The sequence below is a fragment of the Leguminivora glycinivorella genome, chromosome 22, assembly GCF_023078275.1.
Source record: "Leguminivora glycinivorella isolate SPB_JAAS2020 chromosome 22, LegGlyc_1.1, whole genome shotgun sequence".
Classification (NCBI taxonomy): domain Eukaryota; kingdom Metazoa; phylum Arthropoda; class Insecta; order Lepidoptera; family Tortricidae; genus Leguminivora; species Leguminivora glycinivorella.
In genome coordinates this window covers 7,974,294-7,992,554 of record NC_062992.1, presented here as the reverse complement: position 1 = coordinate 7,992,554, position 18,261 = coordinate 7,974,294, and the positions used below count along the sequence as shown (strand labels likewise).

General features: G+C 39.0%; 1 protein-coding gene across 1 annotated transcript; it reads right to left on the bottom strand.

Annotated features, from left to right (window-relative positions):
- Window positions 1-9,463: 9,463 nt before the first annotated feature.
- On the bottom strand, window positions 9,464-17,806 carry LOC125238005 (trypsin 3A1-like). The gene is made up of 8 exons (XM_048145275.1): window positions 17,689-17,806; window positions 16,603-16,806; window positions 15,417-15,651; window positions 13,216-13,397; window positions 12,653-12,750; window positions 11,868-12,035; window positions 10,519-10,634; window positions 9,464-9,635 (listed from the first exon to the last, which is right to left on the bottom strand). Exons 1-8 carry the CDS (start codon window positions 17,756-17,758, stop codon window positions 9,515-9,517), a joined length of 1,194 nt encoding a protein of 397 aa, XP_048001232.1. The 5' UTR covers window positions 17,759-17,806; the 3' UTR covers window positions 9,464-9,514.
- Window positions 17,807-18,261: the final 455 nt, after the last annotated feature.

The window sequence follows — 18,261 nt, the reverse complement described above, 5'->3', positions numbered from 1 at the left end:
TTAAACTTAAGTGACACGCATCAATGTTACCCTCCAATATTCGCCGTAGTCGGTTCTGTGAGAAGTGTTACTCGGTACTCTGTAAAGTCAAAAAATCATCATATTTAAAAACGTGATTCTATTATTACTTAAAAATAGAAAGAACTAAGAAGACTTGTAAAGGTGAAGTGTTTTGAAGTGATTTGGCGTAGGCACTAGTTTTACGAAAGCGACTGCCATCTGACCTTCCAACCCAAAGTGTAACTAGGCCTTATTGGAATTAGTCCGGTTTCCTCACGATGTTTTCCTTCACCGAACGGGCAACTAATGACATTTCGCACATAAGTTCGGAAAAACTCATCGGTACGAGATGGGGTTCGAACCCGCGCTATAAAAATTGTAATGCCATTTGTATAAAAAAATTGTCAACATTTTGCACACCCTTTAGTCTTCTTATTTCTTCTATTCTACATTTAAAAGTTAAATTTAAGTATAAGTTTGTAAGATATCTTTTTTGCTTATTGTGTCTAGTCCCCATGCTATTGCGTTAAATATTTGAAAAAGTAAAAAATCGGGCCAAGTCACCACTTTCGGTCCTATAAGTCCTACGTCTATTATCCTTACATATTATTCGTTTTTCGTCTTCCATTTGTCAATTCCTTCCAAAATGTACAAATAAGTCAATTGATACTTCCTCTCATAAGTTGTGGTTAGAGATAAAAGTATCAAGAAAAAATGTCACTGAATTTGGTATGACATTAAATATTCTAATATCTCTAATCGCAACTATTCACGTCATTATACTTATTTCTTCGTAACATTCCAGTGTGTTCTGCTTAGTATTGTTTTAAGCAGTATTAACACTTAGTTTTAGCACATATAACATGAATTGTATTAGGTATGCATGTGTAAGACGAAATCGTGCTCTTAAATTTGACAGCTCATAAAAATGGCGCCGTGCCGCCATGTTTTTTCGTTACTGAATTGATTGGCACGCTAACTTTGGCTCTCAGTGTTATCTCTCCCTTTTTTTTTAAATTATAAATGGGCATTTGTCTAGTCCGCTGCAGATGTAACTAACGCCCCTGCATATAAATGTGTTTTCAGGGGGATCAGCTAAGTCTGCAGCTTACCGTACACTTAGCGACGAATTTTTTTTTAACAGTACAATAATAGGTTTTTTAAAATCACATAATGGTTTTTATGCTCCTAGTCAGTGAGGACGTTTACATAATTATGAAATTGTGATTAAAGTTCCTTAATGCTCATTCAATTCAGTTTATTGCGTTTGCATAAATGCATAATGCATAAAGGTTCTAGGCATAGAAAGCCACATATTTACACCTCGGTCCTTGAATATTTACACCTTGCTGACACTTTAGCTGTCAAGTTCAAAGCACGATTTTAAACTCGAGTATATTTAATACAATTAATGATATTTTAGTTTTAATTTTTAAGTTATGCACTTTGCGTATTCCCTTGATATTGCTCATAACGGTAGCTAAGACTGACGTCGACCACCGATCTTGTGGAAATGCCAAATTATTACGAACCAAAACTTTAATTTTAGTTGGGTATAGTCATTGGAATAAAGTACCTTAATTTAATATACGAACATCGGTTCATTTTCGTGTACTTATGTATATTTGTATTATTGTCTATACCTATGTTTTGTACTGATTTGAACTGTCCAAAAATGCACTTATTTTTTATATGTAGTAATATTTTATTGTAATCTCATTAAGTTTTTTGTACTACGCAGCTTGATTTTAAGAATAACCGACCGTGTACGTTAATAATTAAGTGAAATACCATTTGTTAGTTATTTGGGTAAAATATAAATACAAAACTTGGCTTGACACACTACCGTGCATGCGGTGAATTTTAATAATTTTTTTTGAGGTTTGTACGATGACTTTCATTTTAACATATTGTAGTAAAATTATTTTAATCAATGTGGTTCAAAACATGAGTTAACCTAAAATTGATTAATTTGGAAACCATTATTTTTATATTTATTATTAAGCTTGCGATTTAAGTGTAGACTCGTAACGCTCTTAAAACATAAACTTAACGTTCATGTACTTGCGATGATATACGCCTATTTTTAGTCACTTGCGCATGTTTCGGTATCCATTACCAAGCACTAACAGTGCTTGAATAGCCATAGAATAGTTGCGCGTCATGTATCTACTCGTCGCGCGCCGCGCTAGGCGATAGGCTTGTGTAGTACATGTACTAATAGTACAAAAGACACGATTCCCTGCACTGTACTAGTCCGAACTACTCCCAAATGATTCTGCTCTCTAGTACATTTAGTACACTCACACACGCGCAATAGAATGGGAGCGAAGAGCCGAGGAGTGACAATGACAGCAGAGCGATCCGTGTGATCCGACCGCAACCGAAATATTTTACTATAACCGACTGACTCAGACCGAGAGCGCGCGAAAACGGCCGATCAGCTCTCGGCTAGTACGAGCGAGCGTTATTGTACGCCATATGCACAATTTGTCTCTCGCTCTCTAGGTGTACTAATGTACTAAATGTCCTAAAAGAACGAACTAGTACACTTCGAAGATCGTACTATATTCCTATTTTGAATTAGCCGGAATTATTGTAAACAAAGGTGTGGCCGGTGCTTTAAAAAAAATGCACCATTCGAGGTATTAAAATTGCCGATATTTTATAAGTTTATTAAAAATCTTTATATATTCCATTACACAAATAATGACTCTGTTTAAACGAAAATTGTGGTATATTTATTAAAATTAAAAAGCCGTTTTTGTCGGATAGTTTTTTTATTGCCAGTGCACCTGTACCTGGGCCACCAAGTAGCGGGTCGCTAAACATTATTTTTCAGCAACTTTCGAGACTAGGTGGTAGTAAATTTTAATGGCTAATTAAAATCGTCTTCAGATGACAGCAGTCTGTTTACGTTTATTCCGTTCAATTCATAATGGGATTATAGTTGGGAGCGATCTTTTTTCAGTGAACGAGCAGACACAACTCTACTAGGCGAGTCAGTGTCAGGACTGAAAGGCTTAGAGCGGAATGTTCCGGGCGATCGTGCATACATTCTATGCAGCTTCGACTCAGGACACTTGTTATCAGCTTCAATTGTATGACACGCACGACGCACGCCCCGCCCCGCAATATGAGCATGCACTCAGACCTTACATTAATAACTGTCTTATATCACGTTTTTTAAACAGTAGCATGCTAGTTTCGCCACACCTCGGACACTGGCGATCAAATATATGAAAGAGGCGCGTTCGTAGCACACAGTCTAAGCTCGTGTAGGTGAACGCGTACTATGCTTGTATGAGTGAAATATGACAGATCGACTGTTCGCGTTTTTGACAGGCGGTAACGGTGAGGTAACCGAGACGGAGTGGGCGGCACTTTCTGCGGGGAGCGGGAGTGGCCATACTGTACAATAGTACTCTTTATTATACTGTGGTTTCGCGAGTTTCAATACGGACACAATATAAAGTTTAAAAATACGTAAATTCATATTAAAAAATGTCCGCTTTAAAGGTATCTGGGCGTTACGAGTATAAAGTGCAATATTGTTACGATTGGTCTTGCCAAGACATTGTGATGGTTCGCGTTAAGTTTAGTTTAGTTTATTTTGTAGCTTATATCCAAAGCATAATCGTAGTTTATAAAAACAAGTACAATTGACTCTGATTTTTAACGTGTGTTGCCATTATGAGTCTTAAATTTACACACAAAAAAAATAGTGAAATTTCAACTGAAACTTAGTATTATTCCAGACTTTTAGGGACAGCTCAGAAATCACAAGATTACAAAAAAAAAAATGTTAATGATTAACGCGTGATTTTGTTGATATTGCTCGAAATCAGGCTTTTTTTTCTATACACATTATGTTAAGGTTATGCAGCAACACTTTAGCTGTTTGCACCTTGCTTACCAAACCACATGGTAAACTGTTTTATATGTGATTGTGCACGGGAAAACCTCCCACTCGTACAAGTAAATCTCGCCTTAATGGTAACCGACAAAGTGGGACGTTTTACTAAACACACTCACATATTATGTTATACATACTTATACTTATGTAGTTTAAATTTGCTTTATACTACTGAATTTTATATTTATAATCTTTATAGCTACTTAGCTAACAAAATAATATCGGAACATATTATTTTGTATGATTTGACAGGTTCTTCATATATTTTATAAAAAAAATTAGGTACTTATGATATCAAGTTATTTTTAAAACGAATTATAGTTTTACTTCTTTATTTCTCTTTTTTATATATATTTACATAAATCACACCACTACGTTATACGACACACAAGCACCACCATAAAAAAAACTTTTACTCCTAAAAAATACAAATATAGAAATATTCTGTATTTTTTTGGAATGGATGGTATTACTTCGAAAACCTGCAACACTTTGAAATGTATACCTTATAAATGATAGTTTTAAGGTAACTTTTCCATTGGGTTATGTTTTCTGAATAATATTGTCTAAAAAGTAATAAGTGATAACTTTTTTAAAGGAAAAGGACAAGTATATTTATACCACAATGTATTAAACTGTATCATATTATATTCATCACATTACAAAATAAGTATGAAAGTAACCTTTTGTACCATTCATAGATTTTGATAGATATAGCCGTAGTTATATGTCTATAAGTAACCATAATATATACTTACGTATAAGGAAGCACAAAAATCAAAGCACTCGAGTTTCTACTGTAACGTCGTTTTTATATAAATACGTTTTATATAATCGTGTTGTATACATGTAGGCATGTACATCGATATGTATATTATGTGTAATTGTAATCTTCATACAGTTTTATATCTATGTATAGGTGAGTCCACACCATCTACTTTTATCACTTGCGTTTTAAAACCTGATCAGAAATATATGACAGCGCGCCATCTTGCGGAATTTCATTAGAACTATTTTCTTCATACTATCAACCCATACATCAGAATAGAGATGGGCCGAATATTCGGTAAATATTCGGTATTCGGCAACTTTGCCAATGTTCGTATTCGGCCAAATAGTTCGGTTACATTGCCGAATATTTACCGAATAAACAAAGTGTTAAATAACATAAGTTTTTCCGTAATTCATTGGATAATGTCATCCTATTTCAGTATTCCGAGGAACTACAAAAATAGAGTTAAATATATGCTTAACAATATCAATAAAATTTTGTATTTTATAATACAAAAATATAGATCGAGAAAAAACAAAATTTTAAATATCCATCTATTGATAAGAACAGTAGGCGCCGTAGTATCACTAGTATTTATTCGACATTATGTATTCATTACCATTCGTTTAGATGTTTTAAATTCTACATTAGCTATAAAAATATAGAGCACTGAATATTCGGCCGAATGTTCGGTTCGGTAAGATCAGAACCGAATGTTCGGCCGAATATTCGTATTCGGCCCATCTCTACATCAGAATAACAGCGCCCTTCAGATAGTCATATATTTCTGGACAGGCTTTAATATGGAATCTTCTTGTTTTTTCGTGAATTATAAATTGTGAACACCGCTTTATGAATTTTGCAAACTTGTAGTGCATGGAATTATATTTGGGCGGTCATACCGACTGCGTTTTGTGCTCTTCGCATGACGTTACAAAAACGCCACCGATGTGACATCGTACATATAAATTTGTTGTTTAGAACCGGTGTATATCTTACACCACATACGCCTGTTTACATCGCATTTAGCGAAAAATTATTGTCATATCTGAGGCGGCGGATCTGAACATACCTTTATAGGTTTTAAAAACGCAATGGAACAAAGGGCTGGTGTGGACATACCTTAAGAAAAGCCTCGCAGCGTTGTAGCGCGTCTGAATGTAAATGTATGGTCTTACACTGAAGAGCAATGAATACTGGTCACTTTGTCTTGTACCAAGTTACCAATTTTCATGGCTTCTGAGTGTATGTTTATAGTGAAATCGTTATAATAATAGTATGGTTGAAATTATAATAGTATTCTGTATCTACCTGTCCTTGATAGAATTATAAAATTTGTACCTATTGTTCTTTTGCACCCCGATTGAGATGGTTACAAAAATTGTGGCCAGTATTTTAGAATCATTTAACGGTTCAATCAACCAATTGGAACCCTAGGCCACTGTAGAACTATGTCATAGTGACGTTATAAATCAGATTGTAAGAAATCTCTTACTGCTTGTCATTTTGACATGGTTGTAGAGTGCTAGGCCACTCTACAGGTTCTAATTGGTTGACTGTACTTATCGTATAAATCAAAATAATCAACCAAAAAAACCTCATAATATATATTCCCTGAGGCCTATATTTATTTGTTCCTAATGATAGTAAGGTTGTGACCCCAACGAATGACCCCTGAGAGTTATATTATGATAAAAATGTATATAATGTATCGGAAAAGCCGTAAATCCCTCATAAATCAATGTTTTGCCTACCTATAAAACTTGAGTTTAATATGTAAAAAAATCGTGCCGAGGAACCCTCGTTACGCTCAGAGTTCCACTTGTAACACTGCTTTATACACTATGGTTTCAATATCAGCTAATCTTTAATATAAATAGAAATAAATATTTAGATTTTGTGTAAAATATTGTCAATGATGGGATAGTACGAACCGAGGTGCGCGAAGGCAACGCTGCGCGAGGCAGGCATGTACTTACATAAATATTGATATTGTAATAACTTTATCATTGCAATTTATAAACATTCCATTGCTTGTGAATCGTGTTTTATTTTATACAGATCCTTGGCCCCCACTCTTATTTTATGTCGGTGGCAATGAAGTTTAAAAGTCAACATAGGTACTATAAAATATACTTTTCTACTCGTCGACTTTAATCTGTCAATTAGGACATCACAGACTAAACTATAAGTGCTGACTTTTCAGTGTTAGGTAGTCTTTGACACTTAGTCAACTATAATATTTCATTACAGTTCGCTTTTAGTTAACTGTAATAATTTCAAAAATAGAACTCATACAAGTTCTTTACTAATTTGCGATACCTGGCAAATTTTTCTGCATCTGAAACATGTTTTTTTTTTATCTATCGCGCTATCGACCAATCAGAGACGGTTTTTACAAACAATTGGTTGCCAGGTAATTCGATTTTGATACAACGGTGAAAGACGCTATTAACATTAATTTTAACTTGAATGATGATATTTTTCGTCCATTGATGATGAAGATAATGACTCATAGAAAAAGTATTGTATACAATAGTGATATAATTAAGCTTTTCACTCTCGTACCATACTATTAGGCCACTCGGCAAGCTTCGTGGCCTAAAAATGGTACTCGACTGAAAAATTTTGTACATACACCGTGTTTTTTTTTGTTTTCCATTAACCTCTCGTATGCTTAGGAGCAGATCTGCTCCATATTGTTTCAACTTTAACATGTAGTTATTATGACTAATATATTAATGACAATTTTTTGACAGACGCATACGAAAGGTTAAATTCGACACGTTGTTAGGTTCCTTATCAGGAACCACCCAGTATATCAGTTTTTGTTAAATTCGCAAAAAAAAAATCATTATTTTCATACATATTAAATGAATTTACAGGGTGTCCACTTTCTGGAAAGTCAGGGAAGCTCATAGTGGTCATGGAAAGTCAGGGAAAGTCAGGGAAATGATTTGGAGGTCAGGGAAAAATTTGGCACCAAGAATAAAAAAACAAAAAGTATTGAAAAATTAGACTTTTAACTTAGACTTTTTATGACAAGTATAGTGCCTGGCCTCCATCCCAGTGATTACTAATGAGGGATATCTTCATGCTCTAGCTGACCTTAATTTATTTATATATATTCGTACAACATTCATAATGGGCGACGTGAAAACGACAAAGTTACGTCGCTGTCCAAATTCTAAGTATCTATCCGATCCGACAATCCAAAGCGGAGTTCCTCATAAAGCCAATGGCGCAAAACGTCACATAGAGACGCAATTTTGTATGAGTCAAAGGAGCATAGGAGGATAATAAGCCTGACAATAAGAATCACTTTGAAACCTAAAGGCATGTCGTGGCAAAACACCTAAATGGACATCCCGACTCTGACAACAGACAAAAAATTTCGCGCTCGCTTCGCTCGCGTTTACTACTTTTACATAGGTCATATTTTAGTTCTTGGTCAATACTTCGCGCTCACTACGCTCGAAATCTCGTTTTCATTTCAAGCCTGTATTCCTGCTCTCCTGCTCGCTCTGGTACTCCATTTTGTTTGCTATGTTATGTGCTATCAGCTGCAAAAGTGCATGGGGAATTTATCAATGGGTTCATTTATACTTTCTCCATGCAATTTTACAGCTCACTGTACGTAATAACTACTATCAGCCCCAGGGACGTATAAAAGGGTAAAAAATTTCGCGCACGCTGCGCTCGCGATTTTTTTTTCTACCATACCATATCCAAGGGCGCCGAAACTCAATCTCGCTCTACCCTGATAGAGTGCACGGGCCGACACTGGTATAGCCAAAAGTAAATGGCGATAACTACCAACTACAGATTTCGTTAATGTTAGTTTTATAAAACCAGAAATTAAAGTTTAATAGTTAACATAAAAGTAAAAAAAAACCGTAGGTATAAAAGTATGAACTACCTTGCAAATGTTAATATTTCGTACTTTACGTACGTGAGAAAACAAACATATTCCAGAAAAAAATTTGCTGTGACAGACAGACAGACAGACGCACTAGTGATCCTATAAGGGTTTCGTTTTTCTAAAAAAACTGCTTTTTTCAGGTTTTTTTTTTCAAGACAGAAAAAACTGTTTTTTCACAACCCTGACCAAAAGTGGTAAAAATGTCATCATAGAAAGAAAATTTGGTCAGGGAAATTTTCTTAAATGGTCATGGAAAGTCAGGGAAAAGTCAGGGAATTTTTTTTGGGTTTAGTAGTGGACACCCTGATTTATTAGTGTGAGAGACCCTTAAAAATAACATTCAAGTTAGTGTCAAGTGATTGACGGCACATGTCAAAACAAATAACATTAGAAATTGGTAAAGGCTGTCACACACGTGTTCAGTAATTATCTTTATTTTTTTTAATAACTCGATAACCGTAAGAGTTAAGAAACTAGCTTAGAGAAATTAATTGTATTTGATCTAAGGAACTTTAAATTCCATTAAAGTTAACGGAATTCAATAAAAACAGGGTGTATAGATTGGTACCATGAAAACACAGATACAAAAAAGAATGAGATCAGAAATGCCGGGCAAATGTATTGAATACGCCTGTTGCGAGTTCTTGAACCCACACACACTTTAGACGGACGCTCCTATTGGGCCATTGCATAATACACGCGCATCATTTCCATATCTGTGTACATGCGAACGACCAGCGAGCTAAAACATCATGCATGCAACGATAACTGTATGCTCAATGATCTAACATCTACGGCACGTCTCTCTCTAGTATTTTATGCTCTAAGCATGAACATAACAAAAACTACCGTCCAATAGTAAACTGAACTTTATTACTTCGTACATATACTGCCAAATGATCCGCTATTTGCTTGGCGTATATATTTCCATCATGGGCGGGCGCGGGGCGCTCTCCGCTTCTTTCATGGCCTCGATTATTTCGCTTGTCGTCTTGTAGCTTACTATCGTGTGTTTCACGAAGTCCCTGGAAAGTAGAAACTTTTGTTAAACAAACTGAACAGAAATGCAGCCTGGCTCTGTCGCGCCGAAACAGATATTATCGTGAGCGTTTGTGCATTTGGGCATTATTTATATTTTTACGCGACAGATCAAAAAGAGCGGTCCCATATTTTATTTGATAAAGTTACTTATGATGGAATACAACCGGCTACCAGGGGAAGCTCATAAAAGTTCATGTTCCACTGTCTTCGTCACTTTGTCCTTCACTTTTGTTGAAGCATCGGCGGATTCAGTACATAATTTCCAGCAGATAAGTGTTTTCCTGTGTGGTGACGGGTTAAGAATTTCACCACCCCCTTTCTTCCCGTGGGTGTCGTAGAAGGCGACTATGGGATATGGGTTAAATTGTGGCGTACAGTTTCGTTTTCTTTCAACCCCTTATTTGCCAAGAGTGGCACTGAAGTTTTAATAGTTAAAAATTTTGATTAATTATTAATAGATATAACTTTCTTTTTGTTTAATGAATAGCACTACATATAACTTATAGCTTCTCTAGAGGTGTATCACTGTTTTTTTTATACATATATCAAAGTAGATATTTATCTCATCAAACAATGTAAAATTAAGATAATTTTAAGATAAACACGAACCTGTTTTGTTTATTATTACTTTATGAAACTATAGGTCTATTTTCTGTTACACTTACTGTAGATAAGAAAAATGTGTATGACTGTTTGTTTCTGAATAAAAGGAAAAAAAAAAAAAAATAGTTTCATGTGTTCTGTCTACCCCTTTATGGGATACAGGCGTGATTGTATGTTGTACCTATGTTGTGTAAATGTTTTTGGCACCCATGTCTTTAAATACCTCAGTTGCATCGAAGATTTGTAACACTTGGAAGTCAGTACCTGAAGAATAAGGCTTTGATGAAGACCGCGGGCTGCATGCCGCCACAGCGCTCAGGCCCGAAGCTCATGATGCCCATCAGAGCATTGTGTTGCACTGCTGGAGCTCCGGCATCAAACTGGCAACACATTTAATGAAAATTAATTAAGATGAAAAACTTTATGACAATACAATACAATACAAATCCACTTTATTGCACAACCTCAGAAATGTATATAGGAAACACATTACAATAAATTTTATGACTATAATTACCTATGTGGTTCATTATTTAGCAAGCGTTTTTTTTATTATAACAGCAATTCCCGAAAAGTTTAGTACATTTGGATCTCCGATTTTGATAAAAAATTGTAGGCTAATAGAGTCCATGATGTTAATCAAGATCCACTAGGTTTCCCAAAATGTCCTAAGTAGTTTGTATGAAACTTTCCATTTTTGTCATCGAAAATGCATAGAACGGTGTGTCAGGTAACAAAAAAGGAAGGTTCCATACAAACTACCTGGGACGTTTTGGGAAACCAAGTGGATTTTGCTCAGCATCATGGACTCTATCAGACTACCAATTTTTATCAAAATCGGAAACGTGATCCAAATGTACAAACTTTAGGGAATTACTCGTAAATGGGCTTACTCTTGGCCACAATCTAGCCAAAGGCAAAGACGTGGCCTACGATGGAGCTCGCCCAGAATATGCCTGTTCACTCTTGATTTGAAGGTTGCCGGGTTATAGGAGATCGGAAATATAGCTGCCGGTATATAGGTTTTTGTTCTAAAGAGACCCAGATGCCTACAGATTACCAGTTCTCCAGACAAAATAACCTGTAAATTCTCCGAAAAAAGTAACAGTGGCGAAATGATGGCCACCAATATTTTGTTAAAGAATACCTACTGATGTGCCAACGGAGACTCGAAGGCGAAATTTTCAAGGAAACTCTGAAAATTCACTTCTTAGGGGATCATAGTCAATGTGAGTAAAAATATCCCTCATCATCCTCCTTGCGTTATCCCGGCATTTGACACGGCTCATGGGAGCCTAGGGTCTGCTTTGACAACTAATCCCAAGATTTGGCGTAGGCACTAGTTTTTACGAAAGCGACAACCATCTGACCTTCCAACCCGATGGGTAAACTAGACCTTATTGGAATTAGTCCGGTTTCCTCACGATGTTTTCCTTCACCGAAAAGCGATTGGCAAATATCAAATGACATTTCACACATAAATTTCGAAAAACTCATTGGTGCGAGCCGGGGTTCGAACCCGCGACCTCCGGAACGAAAGTCACACGTACTTACCGCTGGGCTACCAGCGCTGTGAGTAAAAATATCCCTATAATTATTTTTTTCTCTATTACCAGACAAGCGTCCCTAGTCCCGTTCCTCAGCGACGCACAAAACATGTCTTCACCGAACTGGAACCCGCTGACCAGCTGGTAGGCGTCCTCGCAGTAATGGCGCGTGCGGACCTTCAGCCGAGCCACGAGCATGTTCGATGTATGCTCGCGGAACGCTGTTTCTGAACCCTGTTGAAAGGTATCCATACTAATATTATACATAGGAAAGTGTCTGTTTTTTTTCCGTCTTTCACGGCAAAACGGAGCGACGAATTGACGGAGTTAAAGAGATGGAGAGTGACATACTTTTTGTCTCTTTCTAACCCCCCAATTCCCAAAAATCGGGAGTGGAAGTTTATATGTATAGGTACACAGGTCATGTGCTTAGGACCACTTGCACCAACCTTTTAACGGCTAACTTCCGGCTCGGCCACGACATTGGTCTAAGCGCGACAGCGGTGATCGGCAGTCATACGTGCGAATGAAAAGTCCCATCGCTGTGTCTCGCTCCAATGTATGGCCGCCGCTCACCGCTGTCGCGCTTAGACCAATGTCGTGGCTGGGCCGTTAGACAGCAATTTTTAGCTACTTTTGTAACCGGATTAACCGGTAATCTCTTCTAACTCAATTTTCAACTATGCTCCAGGATGCGACTATAAAGAGGGGCATACAGGATTAACAGAAGTGACAATCGTTCGTGCTCCTTGGCGCACGAAATGCAACTGTTTCTGTTACACCAATACGGAGCGATAGAGAGCCAACTACCTACTATACCCGACGGAATGTCGACAACTGTGGGTACTCACTGTGTTAGCCCCCCATCCTGCCACGTTGACGAAACTCTGCGCGAACGGCTCGCGCGTCCCGTCGTAGATTCGAATCAGGTTTATGTACTTCGAGAATTCTGAAACATTTCAAGTTTTAACTTAGAGGGTGCGCACACGGGCGACTTTTCGCGCCAACTTTTTTGTCGGGACCATGGGCTAGTATGAAAGTGCGCCCACGAAGCGACGCAACTTTTCATACAAATACGTCCATGCGACAAGAAAGTGTGCGCGATTTCAATGGAAAATGTGAGTACCTAATTGATACCTCATTGGCTGGTTTTAGTGTCATCACGTGGACCGACCGCGCGGAGCGATCCGCACCAAACTAATGTTTATATTCTACTGTATTGAATTCAACATTAACTTCATACAAACAGGCTGTGACACCTTTAAATTATCCTGAGTTGGATTTGACCCTGTTATGATGCCTCATACCATAGTCATGTCCTGACTACAAAGCTGGATCCGCCTTTGATATGCACAGTCACTTTCTCCGTACAACAACAGTAAGTTTGAAGAACAACAGTCAAAGCTATCCTTACCAAGGTTATCCTGCAGCTTCAACAACGCGATGTCATAATGGGGTACCGGCTCTTCCTCAAACTTGGGATGCCTCACGGCGCCAGTGACTTCCACCAACTCCCCTCCCTCGTGCGGCTTGATGCTGCCGACGCGGACTTTCACGTAGCGGTTCAGCTGTTTCACGGAGAGCACTGACAACACACTGTAGGACTTCGGTTAGAACATTGTTTTGATCTCCAAATATTTTTCTTTAATACAACATTTTGTCGGAATGGAAACCAACAAGCTAAAATGGGACAATGCTGAACATGACTGCTGGATGAATTTGGTGGACAGATGCGCCCAAAAGAGCCACTAGCTCAACTCCAAAGCAGGGATGGTAGACAAAGACCGAAAAAGGGATGAGAGATATCTTGGATTCGTATCAGTGGAATTTTGCTCAGCACAAAAACAAGGGAGGCGTTTGATCAGCAGTGTGATTAATTAGTAAGATAGTGTGTAAGCTTGGAGTGAAAGAGGGAAGTAGATATAGTGTCAGCTGTGATCTGTGATGCCTCACGGCACCAGTGACTTCCACCAACTGGGCCCTCGTGGGGCTTGATGCTGCCGACGCGGATCTTCACGTACGGTTCAGCTGCTTTACGGACAGCACTGATAACACACTGAAAGTCTACCGTTAGAACCTAATTTTGATTGCCAAAGACGAGCAGCTAAATATTCTTCTCTATTCGACTTCGCAATACGACAACGATACACGTATTAGGCGTGGCCCGGCGGCAAAAACTTAATTTAATATGGAACTTCGCGATACAACAACGATGTACCTACACGGTAGGCGTGACCAAGGTTTTTGGGAGAGAAAGATACAATTTGATAAAAATCCAGGACTTGAGGATTCATACTAGAGATGGGCTGAATATTCGGTAAATATTCGGTATTCGGCAAATTCGGCAAGTTTTTCAATGGTTCGTATTCGGCCGAATAGTTCGGTTATATTGCCGAATATTTACCGAATAAACAAAGTAAATAAATAGCGTACTTAAGTTGTTTCGTAATTCATCGGATAATTACATCCTATTTCAGATATTCCAAGGGGAGTTAAAATGCGCTAAAATATAAATACAATAATTTTGTAAACAAGGTAAAATAACGTATCTTATGGAACAAAAACCAAAATTTTCTTATGCACTAAATTACAGGAACCTTAATAAGAGCCTAAGATAAATGTGTACCCATTACCATTCATTGAAACGTTTTTAACTATAAGCCAGGATTTAAAATATGGCTCAACCGAATATTCGGCCAAATGTTCGGTAACCGCTGAACCGAATGTTCGGCCGAATATTCGTATTCAGCAAAGTCCATATTCGGCCCATCTCTAATTCATACAGAGAATGGATGGGATAGTTTCCTGTCAGCGTCGCATACTTATTATAAGTTTGATGACTCGGTTGAGTCTTCACAGTATCAGTGAAGATTTGAGTGTGGCCACGGAGGCCACTTACTAAACCATCAGGTAGACCTTAAATTTGTTTCTCAACAACGAAGTATACAAAAGTAAAAACTTAATAGTTAAGACAATCAGCGCCCATCCGACATCCACAATGACACCAGCGCAACAAAGTCTCCCATTAATCATGACAGCGGCCATATAAGGGTAGTTGATGGTGTCGGTCAGGTTGCCGCTGTGATCTGGTTGTCCAAAGAGTGTGATACAAAACTTACTAGTTAAGACAATGAGCCGCCGTCAGCACCCATCCGACATCCACAATCGCTCCAGCGCACCATAACCTTCCATTAATCATGACAGCGGCCATATAAGGGTATTTGATGGTGTCAGTAAGGTTGCCGCTACAAACTGGTTGTCCACAGATTGTTATACAAACTTACTAGCTAAGACAATGAGCCGCCGTCAGTACCCAACCGACATCCACAATCGCTCCAGCGCACCATAACCTTCCATTAATCATGACAGCGGCCATATAAGGGTATTTGATGGTGTAAGTAAGGTTGCCGCTACAAACTGGTTGTCCACAGATTGTTATACAAACTTACTAGCTAAGACAATGAGCCGCCGTCAGTACCCAACCGACATCCACAATCGCTCCAGCGCACCATAACCTTCCATTAATCATGACAGCAGCCATATAAGGGTAGTTGATGGTGTCAGTCCGGTTGCCGCTGTGATCTGGTTGTCCATAGAGTGTGATACAAAACTTACTAGTTAAGACAATGGGCCGCCGTCAGCACCCAACCGACATCCACAATCGCGCCAGCGCACCACAGTCTCCCATTAATCATGACAGCGGCCATATAAGGGTAGTTGATGGTGTCGGTAAGGTTGCCGCTGCGAACGAACTGGCTGTTCACTGAGTATTGCACGTCGTGGTTGTTGCGGATGCGGGCGATATCCTTCTCCTTGTGGGGGCGACGGCGGGTATTGTTGCGTGGGTGTTCTGTTCAATAAAAAAGTTCAGGTGTGATGTTTTGAAATAAAGTAGTAGTACCTAGTAGTATTGGAATGGAATTGGGCTAGGCAGAGTGGCAGGTGGACCAAAATGTTGACCGAATGGTGGCCGCTATCGGATGTAAGAAGCGCCTGGCATCCGTTGGCTCGTTGGGTGGACGACATTCGAAAAACTACGGGGCACTTCTGGATGAAATTAGCCCAGGACAAGTGGCGTACACGAAGGGAGGCCTATGCTCAGCAGTGGGCGATTAATGGCTGAAATGATGATGACCTAGTAGTAGTAATCACTTTACTGTGTTACTTTAATTTATGTACAGTTTACAGGAACAGAGGTACATGGTTCGATAATAAGGTATCACCCTTTTATATGCTTAAGAACAGCACATATTTATTTGTACTTCCTCTAACTGCGCGCAAAAAGAATGCTCGGATCGCTGAAATTATTCAAGTAAGGCCTACATCAAATAATAGGTATTTTACTGACGTATAAGTAAATCTGACTGGTGAAGTATCAACTGGTGAAGTTCGGGTGTCTGCAACTCGGGCACAGTATAATAAAAAGTACTATCGTACAGTATGGCCACTCCCGCTCCCCGCTGAAAGTACCATACCCACCCACTCTCGGTTACCTCACAGTTACCCCCTGTCAAAAACGCGAACAGTCGACCTGTCATATTTTACACATACAAGCATGGTACGGGTTCGCCTACACGAGCTTAGACTGTGTGCTAGGAAAGCGCCTCCTTCATATATTTGATCGCCAGTGTCCGAGGTGTGACTCGGGTTACCGTTGAACTCCTGCGTTCGTCTGCAGTGCGTTGAGAGGCAGAAATGATATTGTGAGAGTTTTTAAGTGCACTTTAGACTTATGTTCGTATTTTTATCTATTTTGCACTTCGAATCCCTCAAGAAAAGCCCAAATATGTCAAATATTTACCTCGTTCTAACATGTTCTGGTAACGCTGTAAGTCCGTCTGCTGCCGCTTAGAGTCTGACTTGTGAAGCTTCAGATCAAGTTGGGGACTCTTCAAGTCCGGCTGGCGTTGAGCGTCAGGTGATGGACGTTGTGAGCCATCATCAGTTCTTGGATGCCGACGTAGATCGACTGGGACCGCGGCCGTCATTTGGTTAGATGACCTTACTGTATGGACAGTCAAGCAATGTTAATAAGGACGTTAAACTTTCGTGAGACATATTCAAATATTTAATGTCCGTGCACAGTCGCCGCGTGGACTCCTATATGCCTGTAGAGCCTCCAAAATTGGCCCGAAACGTGTCGCAGCAGTAGCTATTATAATATGGTGAGTACAACCGTGGTTTCATTAAATATTTGAATGTTAGTATGGGTGGTTGACGTTATTTCCACGTTTCGTCACGTGTCCACGTGTCGTTTTCACGTTTTAACACTTGCAAGTAAGAACCCGTCTGGTGGGCACTCGTGAACTTTGCTCAGATGCCGAAGAACCTTCTTGATCCGGTTATAAATTACGACCGGTTTCTGACGTATTTTTTCTGGGAGTGGATGTGTTAAATGGAATTGGAACATGTTTCCAGGCAGAGTGAGGCAGGTCATCAAAATATTGACAGAATAGTGGTCCCTTTTGGATGTAAGGAGTCCCTGACATCCGATCTCGTCTGGTGGACGACATTTGGAAAACTACGGGGCATCTCTAGGTGAGAATAGCCCAGTCATTTGGGGTCGGCGCAGCATGCCCTTCCATACCTCTATCGCCTGTCAATCCTGTCATATCATCTTTACACAGTCCACCCACTTAAATTTTATTCGGTTCGAATCCTGGTAAGGGCCTTTATTTGTGTGATGAGCAACAGATATTTGTTCCTGAGTCATGGATGTTTCCTATGTATATAAGTATGTATTTATATTTAAAGTATGTATATCGTCGCTTAGCACCCATAGTACAAGCCATGCTTAGTTTGGGGCTAAGTTGATCTGTGTAAGGTGTCCCCAATATTTATTTATTTATTTTTATTTATAACGTAAATTACTAATTCATATACTTACTTCTATGCTTAGAGCCATCTATTGTCCCAAAAAGGTATACTAGACAAAATAGGCCACATATTCTCATCATTGCACAACGTCTTCCTTCGGAATCACGCCTATTGTAATACTTATTGGGCAAGCCGTGTTGAAAGAGTCATAAAAAGTTATTGCCTTATAAACTAGGAATAGTGAAATGGTATTACTTTTGAACACCTAAAAGTAAAACCATAATACTCGTAAGTACTAGCCTTGTAGGCATACCAGTGCCACACCTCGGACACTGACGATCAAATACATGAAAGAGGCGCGTCCCTAGCACATAGTCTAAGCTCGTGTAGGTGAACGCGTACTATGCTTGTATGAGTGAAGTATGACAGGTCTACTGTTCGCGTTTTTGACAGGCGGTAACTGTGAGGTAACCGAGAGGTGGGCGGCACTTTCAGCGGGGAGCGAGAGAGGCTATACTGTACGATAGTACTCTTTATTATACTGTGCCAGTGCGATGCTGTTGCTGTTGCACCTATCTTGTCATTTAGGTAAAAGATGGAGTAGTACTCTCGCGCCGCATCCCAGATAATGTGCTGGGTTGTC

Excerpts from the sequence above, each read along its gene's own strand:
- LOC125238005 (XM_048145275.1), bottom strand. The coding sequence starts at position 17,758 with ATGATGAGAATATGTGGCCTATTTTGTCTAGTATACCTTTTTGGGACA. Across the intron at positions 12,036-12,652 it reads CAGGATGGGGGGCTAACACA|GGTTCAGAAACAGCGTTCCG; the intron begins GTGAGTACCCAC and ends ACCTTTCAACAG. Across the intron at positions 9,636-10,518 it reads ATCAAAGCCTTATTCTTCAG|GGACTTCGTGAAACACACGA; the intron begins GTACTGACTTCC and ends TCTACTTTCCAG.